This window comes from Ornithodoros turicata, chromosome 4, assembly GCF_037126465.1.
Source record: "Ornithodoros turicata isolate Travis chromosome 4, ASM3712646v1, whole genome shotgun sequence".
NCBI lineage: Eukaryota > Metazoa > Arthropoda > Arachnida > Ixodida > Argasidae > Ornithodoros > Ornithodoros turicata.
In genome coordinates, this window is record NC_088204.1 from 4,073,836 (window position 1) to 4,100,737 (window position 26,902).

A 26,902-nucleotide genomic window follows, 5' to 3' on the forward strand; every position below is an offset into this window, starting at 1 on the left:
ATAACGAGAGGAGGGAAGAACTGCCCTTCAAGAGGATTTCGTTTTGGAAAGCGCGACGTGTTGGGTGTCATTATGCCTCCTGTTCTCGCCTCTCATGCACGGATCGGTGTCGGCCGGCTCAGTTATTGCTTCATTTCAGTTTGTAGGCAGCATTGTAGAAACAACCATAAACTCCTTTCGCGTATACAGGGTGTCCCACCAAAAGAGGGCCATGGGCTAAAGAAATAACGGAGTGCTCTACACAAGTGGAACCAACTGTACATGCTTGGCAGTTGTGTGGTCTAGCCAAAAATATTTTTTTCATCGCCCCTCGTCAATTAATTAGCGGTAATTAATTTTCTAACTCTTTAATTATCGGTTTTAGCTCTCGGACGGCAATGAGGAAGTTGTAGTACATGTCGAAAAAGACGCAACTGAAGTGGTTCGAGGTCGCTATGGCGTGTGGTTTCATTCTTTCCCGGGTTTAAAAATTAGTTTCAGAAGCCGCGCGCACCACAGCTAGAGCGCTCCCCATAATTCGGCGCCCGCGCGCGACGATTCCAGCACCCTCCGGCGTACATTGACCTTGAGATTAGCGCTTGGAGACCATCCTTGGGCCACGTCACACAAGAGGAAGATATTTCACCTGTTTCACGGCACACCTATCAGAGTGCACAGCAATCGTCGCGGGCGGGGGCCGAATTATGGGGAGCGCTCTAGCTGTGGTGCGCGCGGCTCCTGAAACTAATTTTTCAACCCGGGAAAAAAACGAAACCACACGCCATAGCAACCTTGAACCACTTCAGTTGCTTCTTTTTCGACACATACTACAACTTCCTCATTGACATCTGAGAGCTAAAACCGATAATTAAAAATTTAGGAAATTAATTACCGCTAATTAATTGACGAGGGGCGATGAAAAAATATTTTTGGATAGACCACACAACTGCCAAGCACGTACAGTTGGTTCCATTTGTGCAGAGCACTCCGTTTTTTCTTTAGCCCCTGGCCCTTTTTCGGTGGGACACCCTGTATAAAGACCAGCACGGCAGGAAGGACGACGATGATGATTATGGGGACTATTCCCTTTTATATCGAGCGGACAGCGCATATGCGTACGACGATGATCACATCAGTTTGTTGTGATGATGACGATTGGGATGTTTCACCGAAGGAGTCTCCGCTTTCAGTTGTGCAAAAGAGTGGATTGCTTTGACAAACACTTCTCAAACGAGACGCTCGCCGTGAATGAACCCATTCTGTGAAAGAAAAGTAAAGTTGTATTATATTATATTGCCCTTGTCTCAAACTTCTAATATCTTCTCACTAACTGTCTACGCCTGTACACCGTCCATATGGCCACAGTTGCTGCACGCAACACCCCTGAAGTGGCATAGCCTGGTATGTTAGTGTTCTTACGTTATTGTATGCACAGCGTCGAATGGGTGCATCGGAACAGCTTGCTTCTGCGTGAAGATTGTGTTTAATACCCATTACTTAAAAAAAAAAAACAATTAAATTCTGCATATCGGAATACGCTAGTAGCTGTCGTATAAAGAGTGCCTACGAGCAGTGGCGTCACTATAGGGGGTGCGCTCCGCTCCAGTACCTCAGAGTACCCTGTATAGGGCTCTGCAGTACTTCTCTCTTTCTGCGTGCGCGTGATATTTTCTTTTTTCCTTTTTTTTTTTTACAGCAGTCTAGCAGCAGAGCAGTCTAGAGGCCCACAACTTTGTTTCTGTTTTTGGTCAGTATGGAATGTTAGGCGGCCGAAAACAGTTTTCCCACAGTTAGTGCAACCGTAGCGAAATTGGGACGCCTGCAATAGCTCCCCGAACCTCCCGTGCGCGAAACACCTTCCTTCGCCTTCACGATAGGCACGTGATGAGCGCCACCACGCGCGTCATTATGTGACGCAAGTGGTAAGGACGCTCCTCATTGGACCTGGGATCACATGACCGAGGTGAGCAACATCGCGCAGGCCGGAGCGTCTGCTACCGCTTCGGAGACGCCATGCGTTCTCCGGCTACGTGATGTCCGAAACGGAGGGTTTGAAGGCTGTCCACGACACAACCACGATTTTTTTTGGGACCGCAGACACCACGGGAAGAACGAGTGGTGCAGCCCGAAATTAACTGCGCTTGTACAGCGAAAACCCCGTGCTTCCTGACAGTGTGCAGCCAGTCCGACCGTTTTCACCGCGCAGTTGGTTCAGTGGCTAACAGGTGGCGCCACAATACCGCCTCTGGCCTCCATCGCTTGCTTTCTGCTACTGTGAATACTGAGATTGCACAGAAGCCACGGATATATTACTCTTGTGATCGTAATCTTATTTTCCCAGGCTGCATATATGCTTTGTTTTTTTTTTAGAAAGCGTGATATAAATCATAAAGAATAGAAGTAAACAGGAAACAGCTCGCAATGTTCGTAGCAGACGATTTTTCCTACGAACGAATGAGGGGCTCTCTACCACCAACGTCACAGTAGAGTGGGTGTGGTCTGCAGTTGGAGCGCTCCGGCCTGTCACCGCGGCAGCGATTTTCCAAATTAATTGCACCGTGGTGAAACAACTTTGGACAGAAATATTTTGTGGAAATGCTTTTCACATACTGCTTTACAAGATGACAGCAGTTTTTTGCCATGTTAGATACCACTTTAATGCTCCTTTAACGCGTCGACGTTGACACAAAACCCTCCCTTTGCGTTCCTCCTCCCTGCATTCGTGCGTGTGGTGTGGTCTCTCTTACAGTCAATAAATATGCTTGTTTAGTGACTCTAGTCTCTTCTGTTTGTGGAATGTGTTGTCTAGGCGCCGAAACAAGGGAGGCTTTCGCTCCTCCAAATCGTGGCGCAGAAGTTTGGGAGTCGCCCCCTGGTGTTCACCGAAGGAACCGCGTCGTGGGGATGTTCCCGGGCAGCATTCCCACATTGCATCGCGAATCAAGACATTGCACATCTAAGAGGCTGTCCAGCGTCGATATTTCCTGATAATGCATGACGAAAACGACATATGTGTTCGAAGTAAGTCGCATTTTCATTCCTATAGACCTCTACCTGTTTGTGAACAAATGACGTCATAATGTTCGACAGCGCCACGAGTTTGGTAGAGTTGAACTACGTTCAAAGCCAGTGGCGAACAAGGTCGCGCCCGAAAGCCACGGTCTTGAGGGGATTACTATGGTCTCTGAAAGGGGCGCGACCTTCGGTCCTACTTTTCTTTCAATAGGAGGCAGCGAACAATTGCCCATTTGTGGCACCCAACTCTCCCCTTCCGATCTGTTTCGGTTTCGGTGTGTCTACCAACGTCATGATGACGTTTCTCGGGTAGAGGTTTATTTGACAGTTTTTACTGTAAGTAACAGAAACGAAACCGAAACGAGGATCCCCACCAAGAGAGGCGGCACAGCGGGTGTCCCTAGTGAAGGTCAAATCTAGTCCGTCAGCTACATACGCCTTTGGGGATAAGGAGAAGCAATAGCGCGCCAGGAGAAATGCTGCAGCGCCACCATACGCCGTCAGTAGGGGAGCGCACTTTCTGCCGCAGCGTATGTCATGTGGCCAGTCCTAACAGCCAACACGGATGGCAGAGCGATTGTCGCTTGCACAACAAGCTGCCTCAAAAGAACCGCGCCGAGCCAAGCAACGAGAATGGATGCAACGAGCCACAAAGTAATTATTCTGCTGGATGATTTCAACGTGGCTGCTAATAAGACCACATCTCCAGCCGAGTTCGCCAACCAGATGGCATTGTATCTGTGCAACAGACTGACAGAATCCGCCACAAACTACAATTCGTGCATCGACCTGGTCTTCGAGAATCGAACATATTGGTGCAAGAAGCGTCAACTCTGACGACGCATTTCTCAGCTCACGAAGCTGTCATCGTCATGCTACGCGAGGGACAATGAAATAAAATACGCGCAGTAGAAACTCTGTTATAAAATTCTTTAATCACCATTTGTCAACAATGTAGCGACGAAGGTGTCTACCCCCCCCCCCCTCAGCGGCTGCCGCTGAAGGGTTCCTGAATTTTTTCTGCCTTTGGTATGATATTGTTATGTATCGCGTACCGTCTGGTATGGTGGGGGGGGGGGGGGGGGGGCGGGGAGGTGAAACAAAGAGCTGCAGCACTAGTTGATGCAGGACTCTGGGGTGATGCGTACCCTACACTGTAAACTGGAAAACACCCTTATGGGTGTAAATGGCTTGTCCTATAACTGACACCTCTTTTTACACAGTACATGGTCTGGAACACCCTTTTTAGAGGGTGTATTCCGTGTAAATCACCCCCGGAAAGGGCGCTTTTCTTTGAAAATGCCCTCCTTTGCACCCTTTAAACACCCTTCTAGGAGGGTGTAAGATCGTTAAACACCCTCCTAAAAAGGTGTATAAAGGGTGCAAAAGACGGCATTTTCAAGGAAAAGCACCCTTTCAAAGGGCGTTTTACACGGGATACACCCTCTAAAAAGGGTGTTCCAGACCATACGGTGTAAAAAGAGGAGTCAATTATAGGACAAGCGATTTACACCCATAAGGGTGTTTTTCAGTTTACAATGTAGTGACGCCACTGCCTATACAAGTGCTAAGTGTTGAAGGCATAGGCGGACAAAGCACTTGCCAAGTAGACTGTGCCGTCACTCTGCATGGGTACAAGTGCTTGCCGTCATGCTGGAGGGGGCTCCACACAGTGGGGCACGCATTTGCGCGGGAAATAACCACGTCTTCGAAACAATCAGGACCGTCTGCGAACAAATGTCTCACCACGGAACCAATGCTTCTTTCTAACACTGCTCCGAATGTCCAAGTCGCAGTTCAAGAACGCCTCTGATCGTTGTCTGTCTTCGTGTTGATTGCCGAGTCTAATGCGACGTATCCGCAACGTAAAAGAACTTTCGTTACTGGTGCTAGTAGTCTGTCTTCAAATTCATCTCCGATTAAAGATAACTACGCTGCAAGCGCGTGTAAACAAGTTAATCACTGAACGGGCTTGCTCTGTGTGCCTATTGTCGTCCTGTCTGATAAACATGGGAGCACACCGCGAGATGCCAGAACACACTGTACCACATGTTCAGCACGGTTAGCAGCTGTGGTCGATAACCCTCACGTGGGGCTTGACTGATAATCGCACAGTGATACCGTGGCTTCCCAAGCAGCACAGTGTACTGAAAGTCGAGTGCAATAGGGGTGGACGGGTAGGTGGAAGACCTTGAACACACTTTTGGAACTAAGGAACATTGATAAGACACATACCGTCCACCCCTATTGCACTCGACTTTCAGTACATTGTGCTGCCTGGGTTAACATTATCTGCTTCCCGACAACCGAATTGCAGTTGCGGTGGGGCGTCCTAAGAACCCACGTGATACAACATGATCAATATCAGATAAACCTACTTAAACGAGGGAGTTGCAAGTGCCGCTGCTCAGTCTGGCGAGGCAAAGCACCGGGGTGTCTGATTTCCATCTTGCTCACAGAATCTTGCGGTAAGCTCTTGTCTTGTGTCGTGTAGCCGGGGGGCGAGGTTGCTGACAGTGCCCGGTTTCTCCTTGCAGCTCATGAGTTCGGCAACAGTAGCTTTGCTGTCCTGCGTCTTGTACGGCGTATGGCTTCAGGTCGTTTTGGGAGGCACGTTGCTTCGCGTTGAACGGGATGAAGAGCCGCAGACGACAAATGTCACGGAGGCGGCCGATGGGACTATAGTGGCGGCGTCTGCTTCAGTGCTAGGGAGGGGAAGCTGGTCCGGCTACGGCGGAGGTCGGGGTTCCGGTTATGGCGGTGGACAAGGAACTGGGTACGGTGGTAGCAGAGGGCCATGCAATGGCGGCAATTGCGGAGGCTCCGGCTATGGCAGCGGTCAAGGATCTGGCTACGGTGGCGGACAGGGATCTTGTCAAGGTGGTAATTGCGGCGGAGGCCAGGGTTCCGGGTACGGCGGTGGCCAAGGATCTGGCTACGGTGGCGGACAAGGATCCTGCAAAGGCGGAAATTGCGGCGGAGGCCAGGGTTCCGGGTACGGCGGTGGCCAAGGATCTGGCTACGGCGGCGGACAAGGGCCCTGCCCAGGTGGAAATTGTGGCGGAGGCCAGGGTTCCGGATACGGCGGTGGCCAAGGATCTGGCTACGGCGGCGGTCAAGGGCCCTGCAAAGGCGGAAATTGCGGTGGAGGCCAGGGTTCCGGATACGGTGGTGGCCAAGGATCTGGCTACGGCGGCGGTCAAGGGCCCTGCCAAGGTGGAAATTGTGGTGGAGGCCAGGGTTCCGGATACGGCGGTGGCCAAGGATCTGGCTACGGCGGCGGTCAAGGGCCCTGCAAAGGCGGAAATTGCGGTGGAGGCCAGGGTTCCGGATACGGTGGTGGCCAAGGATCTGGCTACGGCGGCGGTCAAGGGCCCTGCAAAGGCGGAAATTGCGGTGGAGGCCAGGGTTCCGGATACGGTGGTGGCCAAGGATCTGGCTACGGCGGCGGTCAAGGGCCCTGCCAAGGTGGAAATTGTGGTGGAGGCCAGGGTTCCGGATACGGCGGTGGCCAAGGATCTGGCTACGGCGGCGGTCAAGGGCCCTGCAAAGGCGGAAATTGCGGTGGAGGCCAGGGTTCCGGATACGGTGGTGGCCAAGGATCTGGCTACGGCGGCGGTCAAGGGCCCTGCAAAGGCGGAAATTGCGGTGGAGGCCAGGGTTCCGGATACGGTGGTGGCCAAGGATCTGGCTACGGCGGCGGTCAAGGGCCCTGCCAAGGTGGAAATTGCGGCGGAGGCCAGGGATCTGGATACGGCGGCGGATCGGTGTCCTGTGTCGGTGGAAAGTGCAGTGGTTCCGGTTACGGCGGCGGTCAAGGTTCTGGACACGGTGGACACTATAGCCACGGACGCTAGCGTACTCTTTAGTTAGTTGAAATGTTTTTAATGCTTTTCGCGCTTGTGACCCGAAGTTTTTAAATCTGTATATTGCCTCGGCTTAGAAATAAAATGATTTTAAGGACCTCAACATGTCCTGCCGTTTGCAGTATGAAAACTGCAGCGAACACTAATTCCGCTCGCTTGCATCGCGCGCCAGATATCGAAAGTCTGGCGAACATATAACATTGAATTGACCGTTTATTCATTTAGTGAACCCCATACAAGTGTCTTGGGTTCTATAGTGAAGTAACTCTCAAGCTCGAAGATTGATCAAATCGCAGTGCACTTTATTTAAACTATTAACACACGTTAAAAATGCGTGCGGTGTGTCGAAACAACGGTCTTCATCAGTCTCTTCAGAACCTTAGGACTTGGCCGAAGGGTTCGCTTAGAAGCATCCGTATGACGTTTAACAGGCTGTGAGTATTCGGTTTCCCCATCAGTCGGCTCTTGCTATGTCCGCTTTATGTACAGTCGACTGTCCACGACTTGGCGCTTTCTTCAGAAGTTCGCATACATTTCGAAGGACTCGAGGAACGCTTGAGCCACGTTGTAGCAGAACTCGTACTGCTCCTGCGGAGAAATGTCTGGAGTTAGTCCTAAGTTTATTAACGCGGGGAATCCTATGTAAATTAGAACGCGCTCACGAGCAAACGTACCGCGTTCTTGATGAACTGTGGCCTGTTCTTACGAATGGCGCGGGCAGCGAGGAATACGTCCACCTCGTGTTCTCCTTTGAGCTTCTCGAGGAAGAAAGCGCAACAACAGAAGACACCGCTGGCGCTGCATCCGTCCCTGTGTGAGGAAGAAAACATGAAACTGCATTTCTTTAGGTATACGATATGTACACGCAGATTGCCGAATTAAAGGTATTGGAAAGCAGTCATACAGGCAGTTTATGTCAACGGCCTTAATCTAACAGCTCGTTGCTTGTAAACCCAGTGCAAGAAGTTACAAACGTGACAGAACGTTTACTATGTTTAATTTGTTAGCAAAATTGAGGTAAAATAGTGTGCCTCAGCCTCCTAGCGTAAAATAGAAAGAATACTAGTAGGGAACTATGGTATTCAGCCATCCTAAAATAAATAGGGTGCCTGAATACTAGTAATGAGGCATCATAAGGTAAAACTGCTGGTGGCGACGTATGGTGGCAAATAATCCCCAATTCGTCAAGCAACAGTGATGTATGTTCCCTGACTGACTTACTGCTCGTCATGGCTACGTAGCCAACTTATTTCGTTTTAGACAGTGTCGTTCGCACGTAATGTGGTTTTGCCGCAGTATTTGACGAGCAATGAGCAGTTAGTGACAGCTTTGACACAATGTTGCCCGTAAGTTTCAGTTTTAATAATAATCATAAAAAACTGCAATTGTGACGCAAGAATACTGAGGGATCAGACTATCGAATTGATAAATCTTCCGAGATTGCACCTTTAAAATCAAAGGAAAAGCATGCTGCAGCAGCTTGAAACCTCCTGGTGTAGCCCTGAAGGCAGTAGGACTGCCTTCACGTACCTGCATAGCACTATCGGGATGTTGTTGCCCGATTGCCGTTGCCAGCGTTCTACCGCGTCGATGAGACGTAGCATGATGCTCGGTGTGTCCCATTTCACCAAGTGGAAGTGCTTTATTGTTGTCTGCAATAAAGTCACGTCATCACGATTTACAATCATGCTGCTGCATTCGTCATGAATACATGCCTTCGATTTTGACGTAACCTTGAGCGTTTGCGTGCTCATCGCACCTTCCGAGCTCGATTCCACACACTCGACCCTCGAGTCTGAGTAGCGTACAGGGCCACTCACGGGCCAGAAGACAGTCTGCGTCGCGACAGAAAAAGGCGGGAACAATGATATTGCATGTTAGGCAAAGTTAGGCTTAATCACTCTGTGTTGAAAGCAGGCAAATATTCCACTCCCGGACAACGCTAGAAAGGAACCCACGGCATCGGAGTCCGGTGAGAAGTCTTCGAAAGTGACGATGGTTCTTGAACCGCATTCCTGGACCATTTTCCAGAAGTCCTCGACGGTCTCCGTCGAAGGTGTTTGCGTCACCACGAACGCTTTCTTCTTGTACATGCCCTGCAAGACATCGTGCCGTTTACCTTACCGCTGTTGCGTTCTTTGATTCTGGCCGTCATGACTCACGTTCACGTAGACAGCATTGATGAAGGAGCCATCTTTCAAAAACACGAGACCAGAGTTGGCTGCGAGGCGTTGAGTTGAGTTGAGAAGAAAAAAATGGAGAAATAGGCATTCATTACGAGAGCCGGCTACTCCAGATCACTTAGAAAAACAAAAATGACTACAATAAGAACAATGTGTGACAGAGACACTCAGTCAGTCACTCACACACACACTGTCACACACTGTCCGCCAACTTGGAGTCTGCGCAAAATCGCACAAATGCCTGGGTCGGGTGACCGAGGACCCAGACCCTTAGCAGCATCGAAGGGTCTGCCATCCAGCCGAGCTAAAGAAGCTTGTAGATACAGATCGGCGTTGCTGGTATCGTGGACATTTCATGCAACCGACACTAATTTCAGTGGTTATTGTAGACAAGGAACACGCAGGAGCGCACACTATTCCAGGACCTAGAAGACTGCGCACAGATTGATGACATGTCGTTCTCGCGCTCGTGAGGTGCTCTACTCCTTGAAGGAAAGCACAGTGAAGTCGGATAAGACATTACGGAGTTTTGAGTCAGAGAAAGGAGGAGGAGGAGTATTGGTCACTAATTCTACGGATATGAGCCGTATGCGATACGCGAACATGGGGCACAAATGAGCTACGATGCTTGATAGCCTTCAGGGTAAATGCGTAAGCCGCAAATGTCAGGCAGGAGCATTGCTACAGACAAATGGCTTTGGACGAACGGCACTGGCTCTCGTACGGCGGAGTTACATGCCCTACGCGCTTACATATACAGGACAGTGTAAACTGATGTACCTAGCGGACAACCATAGGTCCCATATTATCTGCAAAAGGGTATACTTACGAGGAAGAATGTTGGCGTATCTACACCTGTTGATATTCTCTGGTGCTTTGGCGATGGAGAAGTCCGAACTCATGAAGCGTGGTCTGAGCTCCTCCAATTTCTTGATGAACGGGAAAAGGTCAGTCTCCAACATGTTCCAGAATTTCAGAGTTTCCAATCGCAGTCTCGTTACCTGGAATTCGATGTACAGCTTCGGGGTCCGAGTACGTGCGTCGACGTGATACTGCACAAACTTGGAAGTGGACATGCAGAAGTCTGGCACGCAGATGCTCTCCGCAAGGGCAGAATGGAGGAAGTTGTACTGGCCCTGAAGTCAGGAGTGTTTTTAGTGTCCGGCACGACGCTCGACCCTCGTAGAGTATATCGTTGCTCACCAGCGTTTCTACCATGTTGATACGGCACGTTCTCAACTTGTACAACTGGCTCGATATGGTAACGGCATTTTCCGCCAGGGCTTGTTCGTGAAGTATGTCGAAGAGGATGTACGTACCGGTGCGTCCCACACCTGCGCTGTTGTGTTGGAAAAATTACGCGTTCTGGAATGCTTTGATAGGCCACTCTCATGTTAAAGGGACTATGAAACGATTTTTTTCTTGGTTTCGTTCGAAAGAAGACATTTTTCTGAGTCTAGAACCGAAATTTTACTTTCGTGGCGCGAGCGGATTTCTCGGGAGCGAATTTAAATGGAGCGGCGAAGGGAGGACAGCTGGCGCCGCGCCGTGACGAGCTGCCGAGCGGAGACACAACGGGTAACTTGACGCGACCGCGGCCGGCTCAGCAACACGTCATCGTGACGTGTTGCCGAGCCGAGGAATCCCGCCAGGAGCATGCGCCGTAGGATCCCGCGTATGCGTTCATCGGGAGTGGAAATCTCCATGACAGCAGCTTTAGCGCGATCGGCAGATTTCGGCAGTGGCGGCAGCCACAGCGCGAGCTCGCGGCATTACTTGCCATTGTGCAACACTGGTGACGTAACGGGGAACCAAAGAGCGGTCCGTACAGTTACACCATCGGCAGGGAAATATGCGCGGGAGAGGAGGAACGTGGAAGAGACATTTCCAGCGCGCGCTCCTCGCAGAGTGGAGCGATTTCGTCCGGAAAAATTTGTGGCATATTAGTTTCTCTGCGGGAAGAACAGTTTCCATCGAAAAAAAGTATGGGGGTTCGGGAAATTTCATAGTCCCTTTAAAGCAATCTTGTCGCTGCGATCCACACTTTATTTGTTGTAGTACTACCGGTGCTACACGAGCTTTAATCGGTGTTATTCGTAACTTTTTTTTTTTCGCAGTGGATCACAATTATGAACGTTCCGTGGCCAGCGTTCTCAGGTCTAGCTGGAAATGCTCGTAAAAGCGAACAGACCTCATAAAACAAATAAATGATGACAGTTGAAGAAAAGCCATCTCCGGTTTTTTCTTTTACAAATCAATCAATCAATCAAGAAAAGGCAAAAGCAGTGGGATTTGAACACACACCCTCTGATTGAAGCTTATAGATACTACCAATTACGCCATGCTAGCTACCCTCTCTTCAACTCCCCTCCCCCCCCACACACAAAAGTTGTCAATACGTTTTCAACTCATGCAGGGCAGAACGGCAATGCGTACAGCAGTACTACCAACACTCGCTTGATGCTTTTCCATAATTAAAGCGCTTTTGATACACGCTTAATGCTTATCGCCGCAAAACGGTACACGTGGAATGTATCTGTGCTTGGTAGTTCAGTGCTTGTAATGCACCATAATCAGTTGCATCATGAGAGCCATCATTAACATGGTGTACCAAAGTGGTCGTTACCAGACATGTACAAGATACTCAAAAATGTATTTAAGATAAGATAATAAATACTGAGGTTAGAATGTAATTAAGATAGAGTATAAATACATGAAAATTAAAGTAATTAAGATAGAGTACGAAATACTTCAAAAAGTATTTGAAATACAATTAAGATACTATTTATCCTTGAACGCAAAAAGTCACCAGTCACTGGTCAATGCGGCATGTCGCCGCTATGTCACGTGGATCACCTAAACCCCGCGTACTACGCAAGCCGTCCCTGTGTGATAGGAGTAATCTAAACACAAAGTCCCAAAAAGATGACAAAGGGACACCACATAACTCCACTAAGTATACGTGACCCAGAACAAAGCAAACTTCTAGCAGGTCCCTGCTCGGCGAGGTGAGAATTCGGCGTTACCGCGTCAGGGCACACATAATAGAACCCTGACTCGCAAAGGATTAGCACACGGGCTAAGATCTATGGAGACTTCCAAGAAAGGGCAATATCCGGGTCAAGTCTGAAAAATTCAGGAAATCTCCAATGACCAAGCAAGATAATGGAAAGACGACACACAGAAAGTTTGAGAAGGAGATCCAAAATATGTAATTAGAGTATTGAGTAGAAAATACCATAAAATGTATTTTAAATAGAGTACAAATACACAAAACAAAAAGTATTGAGTAGAGTACCAAAATACCGCAAATTGTATTTAAAATACAGTATTTTAAATACAATACTCCAAATACGTACAAGTCTGGTCGTTACCTGCAATGAACCACGATGGGCGCCTCGTTATACGTCCTGTAAGAGCTGACTTTCTTGTGGAAGGCAAGCAGGGTACTAGGGTACAGTGGCTCGCCGTGGTCCGGCCAGGTCTTCAGGTGGAAATGTTTTACCTCCCGGGTTGTCCCTTCCTGACAATGGCAAAAGACACTTCCATCATGCCGGGAGGTGGGGGAGACTCCCCGTTTACCTTAGCGACCTGAAGCAGGTTGACATCGTACTCCGGAAACACTTCGGTCTTCATGAGGGTCACACGGATGGCATTGTAGGTTTTCGATTTCTCGGGCCAATATTTTGCGCACTTTGACTAGGAGAGAACGTCATCAACGTAATTGATCCCAAAACGCATGTAAAGAGAATATATATGCCGTGTACCCGCGCTTCTTCGAAGATGTTGGTGAGCATAACAATTTTGCAGACGTTTTCCTGCCAGATCATTCTCCAGAAGTCTGCGCACGTCGAAGGTTTGGGACCTGCATCAAAGAGAGTCTGTGTGTCTCGTGTCTTGGGTACGATAGGGCGCATGTAGATAATGACAGGCCCTGCCTTGTGTCGCGATGTACTTCTTTTCGTCCTTGTAGCCCTGAAGCAGAAGGTTCACGCATACTCAGTGTGACCAAGCACGACAAGCCGATGACTTACGTCAATGTAGTTTGCATTGATGTAGTCCGAGCCAGGAAGGCCTTCAATGTCTTCCAGCTTCACACGGGTATGGTCAACTGTTATAGGACATGTTCGCACGTGTGACGATATGTGTGCAGTTCCATCAGCTTGCGGAACTTACATGGAAGCATGTTCCTGTACCGGTTCTTCCCTTTGTTCTCTGCTTTCTTCCCTTCATCAGATGGATACAGCTGCCCCTTGGGTACACTCTGGACAAGATGAAGGCAATTTAATGTTTGATTCTTCAGCAACAAACGCGGAAAACATGTACCATGTACTCGTGCTTGAGACCGTCGATGAGTATCATCCGTTGGACGTACTCCCAAAGCTGCGATAGGGGAAGTCTGGCAACAGTGACGGGCCCGTTGCAGGCGACTTCCTCCATTTCTATGTCATCTACCTCATCCAGACACTCAGCAGTACTAGAACTGTGACCTGGGACAGTTCGGTTAATTTGCGTGTTAGAAACTCGCAAAGTTTGACGGGTGTACCAACCCTTGTCGATGGACTGCTTCATCAAGAGCTGAGGAGCCAGACATCTTCTTGCTTTCCTGAAATTTAAATGATATAATATAAATTTGAGAGAGGGAGGCAAGACGTCAACGTAATCTTACCATGTACTCAAGAACACAGCCAGCACCACCACAAGAACGAGGGCTGCGACTATGCCTGTGATGACAGAGCTGGACACAACTGCAGTATCGTCCACTGTACAAATAAGTGTCACAGTATTTTTGCGCTAACTGCGCGTCCCCACATTGAAAAAAAAAAGAAAAGGAAAGGAAAGAGGTTTATAAGGCTATCCACTCACGGTTGATGGGTTCAGCAAGCAGGACATAAGACATGCGTGTGTCCTGGAAGGCACTGGCGTGTTATCATGTGGAGCACGAACAATAGCGCGAAGGACAAGAAACATGACAAGACCTCAACCATAGGTACACAGTCATAGTCATGAACCTTGCTTGAGTACATGTACATACTACCTTGTGGCGGTGTCCACAATGATTTGTAAATAGTGTTGACAGACGTCTAATAAATGTCCTTAACTGTCCTCACGTGGTGTACCTTCAATTTCTGTTTCCACATAGCGGTGCGGATTTATGCTTCCACGTACCCCGTTGAAGTCCACTTCCGCAGCCATGCCAATCTGGTAGGTGCTCCTGCTGTCAAGAGGTGCGTTGTAGTAAGCGCCGTAGTAACGACCGTCCCCAACGGTGAAGTCCTGCGCAGTGTGAATATCCTCTGGAGACAGTTCAGCAGCCATGTAGAAGGAAAGCCCCATAGCCATCGAACTATTGTAGTCTACTTTGCCATTGACCCACTCATTGGCAAAAACGTCATCGGCTGATCTTTTGGTTCTCGTCTTGAGTTTTTCTACGAGCACGTAATAGTTCCTATTGGAAATGGCAGGTCATATATCGTAGCTGTATTGAGGCGTAGTCACAAGGGGAAAGCGTCCTTACTTTATGTTGTATTTCGCATCTGCAGGCGTCAACGTCACCGTCACTGCGTTCTTCTGGATTGTCTTGACTTGTGGCCTAACCTTCAGGGCGATAACTTGAAGGAACAAAGAAAGAAGTTGGGTACCGTTTAGCATGTTACTTTAAAGTTTTCGAGCGGTTCGCCTCTTGGAGCATCGTCTTGCATTCCTGAGGACTTGGTGTAACACCCTACATGCGTTTTCTCCAAGCGTGCATATACTATTCGAAGCCAACGTACCAGGAGCTTTGGTGAAAGCAAGAATACTGATTGGATCTCCGTAACCCACAGCCGTCGCTGCTTCGATGGTGATGTTGTAGACAGAACCTGCCTGGAGACTACCTATAGTCTCGTTGAAGACCATACCTTCTAGAGTAACTGAAAACAGGAACTCTGTTTCGCCATCGTCTTGAACGCTGCTCACGTTCACCTGAACAGGGTAGACGCCAATTGTTATCTTGTGACCAACGTGGTGAGAAAACGCGTACCCTATAGTTCGTGATGGCACCATTGGGTTGCTGTGGTTCCTTCCAAGATACTGTAATTTCCTTGTGGCCCTTTGAAGTTTGAGAGAATTGGGTAGGTGGGCCAGGTGCTGAAGCAGAAAATTATGTGCACTGGATCAGTCATTACTTGGAAACTATAGTGAGGTGGACAAGAGATGTGGAACCTGTTTGCAGAGTCATTCTCAGAGCGGTATTGTGCTGAACGTAACTGCCGCAATTCTTTTGTTTGCTGTTTCATTCAGAACACAATGACTCGGGATTCCAGATGTCGCATACCCGCTACATGTCCACTGTAGCGGACACGAAAGCGGGGATAGGAATATACTGCACTCAATTGAGGACAGGCTGAACTGGCATCGCGCCCGCACTAGGACAGAGCACAAGGCACATTCTGCTGATGAACTCAACATTCCACACTTCCTCGCTCGCGCACTGTCCATTTCAGGATTAAAGACTGTTCCCCAGTTCTTCCTTACAGCTATCTTCGGCTCTGAAAGGATAAAAGGAGAGCGCTAATGGTCCTCACCAGCACTTGGTGTTGTCACAGTAATCTCGTTGCTTGGCTTGCTCCATTGGTCAACGAGCTCATTCTTGGCAGTCACCTATGCGTGTGTTGGAATAACAAAAAGAAAAATAAAAGAGACGTGGCCTGAGTGTCCCTCATGAGCTACAGACTAAGAAATATCTACTCACAAAAATGTGGTATCTAGTGTTATGCGTGAGGTCTTGAATGGCGAAGCACTGCCGTCCGGAGCGGGTTGTCGCATTACAGTATGCTGGTGCAGGAATCTCGTTAATAGTGGACTCCGCATGTTCTGACGTCCTGTAGTATACATGATAATGCTGTAACTTTCCCGTAAGCGGTTTCGGTGGAAGCCACGAGATGGCGATCGATGTGCTCGATGCGCTGTGCGACGTCAGGTTCGTCGGCGCGTTAGGCACTGAAACGGAACACGTGATTGGTCAGCATAATCGGTACTCTTCGTTCGTTGCTTGTGCCGTTTCGTCGTACCGGAGGGTCCTGTCCTGAATACTGCGAAGACTGCAGGTCCGTCCCCTGCTGTGTTCCATGCGGACAGCTCTAAACTGTAGTTGGTGAAGGGACTGAGCCCGTTGAAGGTGATAGATGTCACCGTGGTATTGTACGCACGATCCTGTCCTTTCTGCGGTGCGTCCATCCTCAGCTTTAGTTTGTAGCCCTTAATAGCGCCGTGACTGAGAGCACAGTCCGGTTCCTTCCACGTGACCGTAGCGCCCGCAACGAAGACGTCACGGACGTTTACGTCTCTGGGGGCAGCCTCGGGTACTGGAAACAAAGAAATACGAGACGCAAGCGCGCGACTGTAGTACTATGTTATCAGGTAGGGTGACAGCTGCGAGACACTACCTTCGTCGGGTGTCGTTACTCTTATAGACGTCCATCGCCCATCAGCGACAGTGCGTGCTCTCACACGAATGCTGTACTCGGCAGCGGGCATCAACGAGACATTGCGTGCCGTCTGGGTTCCGGATATATTGAACATCAGGTGTTCAGGCGGAGATCTTGTACAATGGAGCAGACGTTTCAGCTCCAGACCCAGTTGATATCCTCGTATGATGCCGTTGCGTATTTTGGGTGGCGTCCAGGACACTGTATACAACTTTGATGCCACACGGATGGCGACCAGGTTCTCAACTACTTCAGGAGCTGAACACAGAGCGGCAGAAAAGCGCACAAAAACCATTAAGTACCAGTATACACGTGTTCTTTCAGTATCAGTGGTCCTCACCTCGTTCGGCTGATGTGACATGGACCGTCGGAGACCATTCGCTCGCCGTGTTTTGTCCGGTGACTGTTCTCAGCTCTATGGTGTAAAGTGTGTTCGGCACAGTGGCGTACGAGTACCGTTCTGCATTTGGATCCGTTTGATAGATGCTTTGGTTGATGCGGATTTCAATACTGGCAGTGGAACATTGCCACGTGGTCGCATCAGGAATCTGATGAAACGATCATAAGCGTCTTTTGGAATCGTCCAATTGGTTTCGATCATTGTCGACAGCCAAGGAGATGGTACTCCGTACACTGTCGACACTGCGCTTATTGTTCGTGCGCCGTAATTTCTGAAGCCCAACTGGTAAACCATCTGCGAAGACCTACCTTCCATGTAACGACCATGTATCCTTCTTTGAGTTCTTCGACCGATATGTTCTGAGGGGGCACTTGGGGACCTTGGTTAGAAGAAGACATCGTGACATCAATCAACGTGAGTGTGAGGTCGAGCCCGCACATGCAGCATATATTTCTATTAGGGTATCATCGAAGTGGCTGTGAGTCGAACGCGTATAGGCGGTCTCGAATGCTTTGAGACGGAGAGGTTTATTTATTGACACATAAATTAATGTCACATGTCTTAATGGGGTCTCCAAGGTAATCCTACGACGCAGACCTTATTACGGGTTACCAGTCTGATGCGGACATACAAAACACGTCGAAAGCATACATATTACGAAACGATACAGAGATCAACCATTGTGAATTCACAGTAAATGAAATATCACAAGGTTAGCTTCAGTACATGTTTGGCGGCTTGTGAGATAACGCATTGAGCCACCACCTCCTTGATGGCAGAAGGCGTGCGCACACGTGACACAGCGTCAACCAGGAAGGCCTGCTGTGGATACTGCTATGACGTCAATGAAAGACCGAACAAGAAGAAAGCTCCATGCAGCTCGCGGGGGCCATGCAGGTACCCGATGCTGAACTTCCAGATAGCGATCGTTATAGTTTATTTAAAGTTAGCGCGCTATGGGATAACGACAACTGTCGTGCCACACGTGTAACGACAATAATTGTCGTTACTATGTCGTCGATGAACCTCCCCACTCTCCATCTCAAAATAAAGTTGTTGTTGTTGACAATTGTCGTTATCCCAACTGAAGATCGAGGGTGAAGTAAGCGCGCAGGCTTGATGCTGTCTAGGGCGATGTGAGGACAGACTTGGTCAATGGAAGCAGACTGTGTTTCAAGGACACGTGTCTCAATAATGACATCATCATCCGTGAAGTTAGTGTGGGGAGAACCTAGTTTCCCTAGAATTTCATCCTTTTTTTTTAGGGGGGGGGGAGGGCTTTATGTGCTTTTGACGAAATGTTGCGCAATCTCGCAAAATTTTTAAGGGACCTCCTTAAGGTTTTGAGAGTGTAAGTGGGGTCTGGATAAATCACTGGTCACCGCATAATGACACTCTTTACTTACTTCCACATGGCGTCGTAGCAGTTTTCCTTGGAGCACTTTCTTTATTCATGTGCCCGTCCCCATCTTTTACCAGAACGCGGACCATGTAACGAGTGTCAGGCTGAAGACCCGTTATGTTATAGTACACAGTGGTTCCTTGAGTGCCGTCTAGCTTAGCCGATAGCGAGCCGATGGTTTTCCACCTTGAAGTTGCATCTTCCTGGAAAATCGATGGCGTACTTTATTGATCGATAATGTACGGCGGGTAGTCTCTTACCTTAGATTGGACGATGTAAGATTCTGGATTCCCCACACCGTAGTCCTGCTGAGGGTCCCATTTGTTCCACCGCACTTGCAGGACCGTGGCGCGAAGGGGGGACAGATGAATGGTCTTGAGCACGGGGTACCCTGCAAACAGGTTCCACAATTTTGTATGTCACGCACAAGCAGGTCCCTGGTCAACGGCACCGGTATTGCGTCAATTTCCGTCATAATGTAGGCTCCTGTGGTCTACCGAGCGGATCGCATGCCTGAGTTGAGGGGCAGGGGTGATACTGAGCGGTCATCTTGCGGTATCAGTGGAAACTTGCCAAAAAAAAAAAAGAAAAGTCGTGGATGTTTGCTAGAATGCCTAGCGCATATGTTCTCAGACTTTTGGGGCCCAAGTGCGGAAGTAGTGCGGTGTTTATCACGTGGAATAGCGAAGCATTGTGGATATATGGACACACATACCACTAGTTTGGAAATGCTCGTGGAAGCGATACACTATACGGAGTACACCACACGCACGTGAAAGTAGGTTAGGAGCGGGTGTGTAGCCCTGCGTCTCGCAGGAAGGCGAGAAGCTCCTTCCGAAGGACATCTCGTCTTTCCGCGAGCTGCCTATGGGATAGACAATGTCTACTAAGGCGGGTTCTGTGACCCCCTCACACACCGAGGCATCGTGTGCCACTCTTGCTAGTAAGCCATCGCATTGCATGATCATGTGCGTACAGTTACTATCGCATTAGCATTATATTTGCAACTGTAGCATGAGCAGCGCAGTCGTGTTGAGATTCTTCGCCAAATGTTGTATCGCTGCAGTCCCCGGGTCGAGCGCTAGTACTGGGTGCCAAGTACTGGAGTAACTGGAGGATTAAGTAATAACTACTGGAGGAGTCAAGGACAGCGAAACGCGAAGGACAAGTTCATTCCAGTAATCTATCAGGGTGCAACGCGTACGCAGGGAGCACTGGGACTTTCTGAAATCGTCTATTGCGATGTAATACGATATGGAAATATGAAAGGAAGTTCCTCAGGACAAGAGCCGCCGATATTTCGAACAGAGGCCGTCCTTCTTCTGGGGTAAGGAAGTATGAAGGGAAGTGCCTCAGGACGAGAGCGACCAATATTTCGAACAGAGTGTGTTCTTCTTCTTCTTCTACCCGTCTAATATGGAAATATGTTAAGGGCGTCACTTACAGTTGTCGCAGTATGGCGGTTGGCGATACCCAGCACGGCACTTGTCATCCGTGCAGTGGCCCCACTGTGAATGACAAGGCTGACCATTGGCGCAACTACAGTTGCGACGCATGCTGCAGCCTGCGCCGTACGTTCCAGGAGGGCATCCTGTTGGAATTATACGATATTAAACCGAGGACATTGAGCCTACGAGAAACTGCCGTTCTTCACCCACTTTCATTGCAGTCTTGCCCCGTGTAACCAGGAAAGCAGGAACAGCCATAAGGATCAGGACGACAGAACAGGAGTCCGGCGCAGTTGAGTCGGTTGTGTTCCAGAACGCGGCAGTCGTGCTGACATTCTTCGCCGAATGTCGTGGCGCTGCAATCTGCGAACGAGCGCTAGTACTGAGTGCCGAGTACTGGTACACGTGTGAAACGCGTTACGTACGATTTTCGCAGAGTCTTCCTTTGAACCCAGCTGGACAGACGCACACACCCGTGATGTCATGGCAGATACCTCCATTCCTACACGGTGGGCATTGTCCGAAGCATTTGTCTCCGAATCGGCCACCAGGGCACGCTGCCGAAACGTGACACCAAAATGAATGAGTCTTTGCTATGCGCTTGGAGGTGTCATGGACACGATTTTCGTTGTCCAATAAAACCGTCGCAAAATAAACAACTGGAAATAAACGTTATTTGATCGATAAAATGCGCGGCTGCGCGTGTGAAAATGCCAACAGCGAACTTGGACTAACCTAATAATAAATCAACCAACAGGCCATAGGCGGAGAGTTTTCAATCTGCCGGAGGGGGCCGGGGCACGTGACGTTATGAGACGAACCTTGGCTCAGACCCCTAAGCCCCCCCGCAGTCGGCGCCTATGTAACAGGCTGTTCCGTCGTGTCCGCCCTACTAAGGCTAACGGCCGCTAAAATGTTTCGTTCGCTAAAACGACTCGGACACACATCGATAACAAACCCGTGGAGTGGTTAAATTGTGATGTCGGATTTTAAAACGCTGCATGTCATCTTATACGAAGCAATGGAACATTTACTTTGTTTGGAGGCCGTAAAATCGTGGATTTTCGGGGATCATGATCAAACAGCGGTGACTCACAGCGGACAATGATCCTAATGACAGCCTCTGGGTGCCTACTTCTGAGGTAGCCTGTGGTGCTCGCAACGTAGACTCCACCGTCTGCGAGCTCAGCTCGATGAACCCCTTTGACGCCATATCCTACATCCTGTAAGGTGATGTCTGTGCCATCCTTGGTCCAAACGAAACGTTGGCCGCTGGTGTCGGAGAAGCTGATACGGTCGTCAAGGTTGACGGTTAAGCTTCTCCAGTACATGGCGTCTGCCATATTCGAAACGGAAAGAACGCTATGATATTAGAAGCAGGTTAAATAATGATTCTGAGACATTGACAAACTGCTTTCAAGCGGGATTATACCTGAGTTTCCAGAAAAATCCCTGCCTTTTATGATGGCGATAGAGGTGACACTGGAGAGGACGTTCCAATCTACTGCGCAGGTGAAGCCTCGTATTCCAAGGTCTGACCTCCATGTCATGCTGTACAACCCTATAGGAACATGATAAACATGAGACCACCATGTCCACTTGCCACACAGCATTGTGGTTTTGTTATACTAATAGAGTATTCCCCCCTGTTTTGTTCGTCTTGTGCAAAACCACCAGTTTTGAGAAGCCTTTCAACTAATAAAAAAAAGTAATGTGAAAGATTGGGCTTGTTGGTGCAATGACTGGTTGACGCTTATTGTAGACAAGGACAGGTAGGAAGAGATGGCAGACGGGATAGGCGAGCATCGAGAAATGAGCTTCCGTTGAAGCTCATATCCCAGCGCCTGTCTCGTCTGCCTTGTTTGCCTACCTGTCCTTGTCTACAATGAGAGCTTTTCATCCAATAAAAGAAGCACACGGCATTATGGGAACGCCAATTAGATCTTAACTTTGCGTATGGTGATGGACCTCTCACCTCCTCTCATCTTTGTACCATACGCAGTTTCAGACACAGGGACGTCCCTGAAAATAATACTTCTGCTCCCGAGGTCGCTGACAAAGCAGAACTGGTGGTGGTTTTCAGGAGGCGTGTGCCGATAGTTGAGATGAACGGACGTAACGTCCCACAGGTCCTCTGTGGAAAATGAGCCACCGTTAAGGAAGGTTTCAGTAATATTAGATACCTGTACCTTTCGTTCTTGGTGACACAAATTCGAACCAACCACCGTAGCTCCGCAACCTAGTATGTAAGAAAGAAGTATCGTGTAGGCAAAAAATTAGCATAGTAAACGAGAACTCCTTAGAATTAGCTCTAGGGTTTCTCCGGTGTATAGGAATGCCTCGAGTTAAGAGCTCCATTAAAGGAGGTAAGAACTCCAATCTGCATGTATTTAGTTACGGGTTTAATAAATGTAATGTTGTTCTTCTACGATTCGTAACTCTATTTACAATTTATTGTTCAGTTCTCATCGTTCATAACGTGTTAGAATGAAAGAATGTTAGAAAGAAGCATCGTGTGGGCACAGAAATTAGCATAAGAAACCAGAACTCCTTAGAATTAGCTCCAGAGTTTCTCCAGTGCAAAGGAATGCTCCATTAAAGACCGTGAAGCTGAAGTAAAAGCCGAACTTGTCGGAAGATTGCAAACTTTAAACGAAAAGTGACCTACCACGATCGGGAAGTGATTCCGTTCCTGATGGAACCCTTATAAGCTAGAAGAGCACGATTGTAGCGGATAAAGCTCACATTCCACGTGGTCCTGTTCCAGTAGTTGAATCGCAAATCGTGCGCTGCGGCTGTGCACAACGACGATTTCTGATTAAGAAGCGGAAAATGTCTTCATTAACCAATTGCTTCGTGAATTTCCGAAATAATATATATATTACCTGAGTGTACTTCACTGTGCCCCAGATGGGGCTTCCCGCAGAAGTGCAGTCTTCTGTACAGGTGACGCTGCAACAATTAACGATTATCGTGGAATTGTTTCGGAAGATATATAAAGTCTCTTAATGATTGCTATTTTAGATCACCTGCAGAGTTGTTCAAAGTTGCACCTGGGATGTTCGTCTGTGAATGCACAGTTGACTTTGCCGAGGTACCTTTCTGTGGGGTCATAAAGGATCGTGGTTCATATAGACCGAATGCAAAGACAGCAGCTGAAGCTCATTCAATATAGAAGAGCTGATTGATTAATTGGTATCTTTATAATTTTTTGGGTGGGTAGCTGTACATACCGCGTATTGAACACCGTCTATAAATTTGGTGGGGAGTTGAGAGCTTACAAAGCAGGCTCAGTGAACTGATGTCTGTTTGTTGTCCCCTCGATTGGTTACAGAAGGCACCTTTGAAGTAAACTTCCGTTCCCTTTGTCCTTCTTGTCGTTAGCTCAGTTTAGCGCTAGAACAGTGGATGAACCAGTACCACAATTTCATTTTTTAATGTGTTTTCGATTTTTAAAAAAAATCTATTTTCAGATACGAACATCTCTGCAATTGTACTGAAGTAGAAGTCGTATTAGCAGCATTAATTACGTCTTCGGGAAACGCTGTCTTTCGGATCGACGACAAGTTTTGTCGGCGAATGATTGAAGAGGTAATTATTGCCGGAATAATAATAATAATAATAATAATAATAATAATAATAATAATAATAATAATAATAATAATAATAATAATAATAATAATAATAATAATTGGAATTGGAATTGGAACTTTTATTGCAATATATTAAATATACACATAATACAGGCCCCGCCTAAACCGATAGGCTTGTGGGCAGAACCTCGCGGTCAAGTGGCAAAACACTATGCACTAGCGAGACAAAACAAACATACACTGAAAAAACACAGACTGAAATACTAATAATAATAATAATAATAATAATAATAATAAATTATTAAAAAATAAAAAATAATTAAATTAATTCATTATTCACATTTTCAATGACATACTAGTAACAAAGAACAAGTTTAAAACCTGAAATAACGAAAGAAAACTTTAAGCGAAAGAAGTGCAATGTATCTTCTTTCAACTGCTGTTCGGTACGATGTAGCTAATCTTTAGCTAATCTGTCATACAAATACAGAACGTTAATGATCTTGTATTTCTCAAAGAGTCCTTGTGTGGTGTGACAGTGTGGAAGCGAATCTAATATATACGAAGTACTTTTTTCTGTGCAATCAGAAGGCTACTGAGGTCGTTTCCCCTACCCCACACCAAATGGCGGTAATTAAGTCGTGACTGTATTAGAGGATCCTGATGGTACTTGGTGTGAGTAGATTTATACTCCTGTGTAGAACACCAATGTACATTTGATAATTTCAATCTAACTTGCTCTACATGATATGAGCATGACATCGTATCTGAAAAATACACACCCAGTGTTTCAAGTACATTGCACAATTCAATAGTATCATTACCAATTTGAGTACCCAGAGTACCCCGTCTCGTAGGAGCATCTAAGACGGAGGCAAAAAGCGCCATCTCACGTTCCATCACGGTGAGACTGTTCACCCTTCAACGAATCGTCTACAAAACGTTCTCAAGACGAAAAGCACTTAGCGCTAACGTCTTGGAAAGGTAGAGTCCAACCTCAATTATCCTCGCAATACTTTAAATAGGGGCATCTCTTCTTGTCCACGAGCCGCGCGATATCCACTGGCGATGAAAGAGCAAGGATTTCACATCTCTTACCGGACATTGCTGACGCCTGGAGACACACGATCATTAACAAGCTCTCAGCGACGAGGAACACCATGTTCGTTTCTTTCACGTGGTTTTTGCTCATCCGCCGCTTCGATGAAACATCACGAAGGAAGTGTACGGTGAGGCTTGGCTCAGGATTTCCTGCCGCCCTTGCGTAACGCGTCTCTTGACGACGCCAGTCAAGTTAAATTTGGCGCTCTACGATAGTTCATTGTCATTGGAAGAGAGGCCTTCGAAAATGTTCCGTGTATTCACACGAGCGACATCCTCACGGAATATTCTAGTGGAAGAGAAAGCGAAAACACTGCTTACAGAGCCGAGGTTCCGTCCCGTGTTACGGTGAGCGTTCACACGATGAGAATATCGGGAGTGGCGTACTGCGCTCTTTGCAGACGACACTTCGCAGACGACACCGTCAGCGTGTTTTCCTGTCGTCTGCTGCGGAATATCTTGTGGCTGTGTAGCAGGATATTCCCCACGGTTAGCAACATACGTAAAGACACGACTTTGAGCGCTCACGTGTCAGCAGAGAGCTATGGGCGCTTTTCGCATCTTCCGCTTCTGGCGGAATGTCGCTCGTGTGAATACGCGGTATGGGTGATGCAGTTCAAGCACTACGGGCTCGCTCAGCAGCTCGCGCGGCTCAGTGGTTAGCCTGCTGACCATGTCACGTGGAGACTGGGAGGTATCCGGGTTAGAATCCCAGTGCTGTCTGTGCTGTCTGTGTTTTTTCCCCCTTCTTTCTGGGATTCCCTCAGATGCTTTCAGGCATATGTAAATTATGTCTACTACAGCCTCCTTCCTACGTATCTGAACGTCATGATCACGCAAATAACGTTTGCTTACGTAAGTATAATACCCTTTGCTGCTTCCAGTAGTTTATTCCCCGATTGTCAAGACTCTGGAATTATCTTCCCCGCCATGTAGCACTTTTCACTAATCACCCCCAGTTTCGGGTGGCCATCACCGATTTGTTATCTCTCTCATGACTCTTCTTTACGTTTTGTTTTGTTTTTCTCGCACTGTTGTTCGCGGCATCTATATGTGTACATCCTTGCTGGTTTTTGCTTTATGTCTTGATGACTTTTAGTGTTGTATTTCTTTTTTTATAGTATATTTGACGTTTCTTTTGCTGTTTGCCGATCACGTTGATTACTTTTCCGTTTTCTACAGTATTATTGTCGCACAATTTCTCCATTATCTTGTACCCGTTTCGGCCTTTAACGTATTCTAAATACAGTGAACCCTCGTTATTATGACCACGGTCGCTCCCGAAAATTTTGGTCTTAATGCGGAATTGTCATATTAACGGGGGATTTGCAGAGGTTTCACAGCATTGTTCCCCACAAGTATGGTCGTAAAGCGCGTATGTCAGATTATCGGGGGTCATATTAACGAGGTTTCACTGTAAATAAATATATCGGCACAGTTCCCTTAGAAGTCGGCCCACGACGCACATTCCCACAGGGCGTTAGTCGTGACGTTGCCCACCTATATGAGACCAACAACAGGGAGCCCCTTCACCATCACCACCCTCACACCACCACCAGCGCTGTGGGCCAGTTAGGCGTTCTACGGGGCAAGGAATGGGAATTACTGCAAGGACATAGGGGAAGGGAGATCGGGAGGATTTTGTGTTGCGTGCGGTGGATGTCTCGATAGCGCGTAGAACAACATGCTGTGGAAGAAAGGGGGATGCAGAATTTTTCTTCTTCCAAAGAAAATTTTTTTTCTTCTTCCAAGGGTACTTCTTCCAGAGTTTAGCAGCTTAGTTGTCTTTTTTCGGTTCAGAGGAATCCTAAGCGTGCGTGCATTCACGTTCTCATTTTTATCCACGAAATGATATCGAAAGAAGATAGACTGCTTTGCTTACCGTGCATTGCAGATACCTGAGAGCGAGCTATCACCATAATGTATAGAAACGCGATAGACACCATCGTAACGCTTCTTTCCTTTTCTCACAATGAGAACGTCCTTCTGCGTGAAGCTTCGGAAACATTTAGGAGGAACTAAACGCGAAAATTGTTCGAGGATTTCCTGTCGCGAATGACGCGCTGTTCTATCGGAGCCGCAATATATAGCAAATATATATTGCATTATATATAGAACACTGACATCCCGCCGAGACGCACTGTTAGCGCCGACCGAAGATCGTGTCACTCCCCTGCGCCGGGCTGACGAGCTCCAAGTGGAGCGAAACAGCTGTCCTCGGCTGGGAGTGCACGATCAAATTGTAAACGTACGCTCAACGTGCAGCCACAGAGCTTCGGCTATTTTTCTTTTGTATATAGCGTTATGTTATATCAGCATGATGACAGCAGCATAGATGTCGTTTTTTTCCAGTTGAGTTCTACGGCCAGGCGGACATCATTTCGAAGAAAGCGTGCAACTACAAGACGACTATAATTAACTAAAATTCATTAATTAACTTTTTAAT

The 26,902-nt window shown here is 47.8% G+C and overlaps 2 protein-coding genes across 3 annotated transcripts; one reads left to right on the top strand and one right to left on the bottom strand.

Annotated features, from left to right (window-relative positions):
- Positions 1-5,748: 5,748 nt before the first annotated feature.
- On the top strand, positions 5,749-6,867 carry LOC135390520 (neurofilament heavy polypeptide-like). Its single transcript, XM_064620214.1, has one exon. It carries the CDS (start codon positions 5,749-5,751, stop codon positions 6,865-6,867), a length of 1,119 nt encoding a protein of 372 aa, XP_064476284.1.
- Positions 6,868-7,145: 278 nt separating this feature from the next.
- Positions 7,146-26,441, bottom strand: LOC135390755 (receptor-type tyrosine-protein phosphatase S-like). 2 transcript variants are annotated; one of them, XM_064620627.1, is made up of 42 exons: positions 26,339-26,441; positions 22,792-22,864; positions 22,648-22,714; positions 22,431-22,576; positions 21,952-22,001; positions 21,738-21,896; positions 21,195-21,323; positions 20,859-21,098; positions 20,188-20,319; positions 19,973-20,125; positions 19,759-19,905; positions 18,575-18,705; positions 18,319-18,517; positions 17,221-17,291; positions 16,853-17,060; positions 16,471-16,770; positions 16,096-16,389; positions 15,777-16,024; positions 15,610-15,685; positions 15,066-15,172; positions 14,818-15,007; positions 14,562-14,655; positions 14,213-14,492; positions 13,910-13,952; positions 13,713-13,806; positions 13,594-13,649; positions 13,370-13,533; positions 13,220-13,307; positions 13,078-13,154; positions 12,982-13,018; positions 12,811-12,908; positions 12,626-12,742; positions 12,418-12,566; positions 10,247-10,382; positions 10,045-10,179; positions 9,873-9,972; positions 9,023-9,081; positions 8,819-8,956; positions 8,576-8,695; positions 8,391-8,512; positions 7,535-7,670; positions 7,146-7,448 (listed from the first exon to the last, which is right to left on the bottom strand). In XM_064620627.1, the coding sequence occupies exons 1-42, from the start codon at positions 26,400-26,402 to the stop codon at positions 7,377-7,379; spliced, it is 5,499 nt and encodes a 1,832-aa protein (XP_064476697.1). In that variant the 5' UTR covers positions 26,403-26,441; the 3' UTR covers positions 7,146-7,376. The 2 variants fall into 2 exon arrangements, with proteins under 2 accessions (XP_064476697.1, XP_064476696.1); XM_064620626.1 differs by lacking the exon at positions 26,339-26,441 and adding an exon at positions 24,454-24,559.
- Positions 26,442-26,902: the final 461 nt, after the last annotated feature.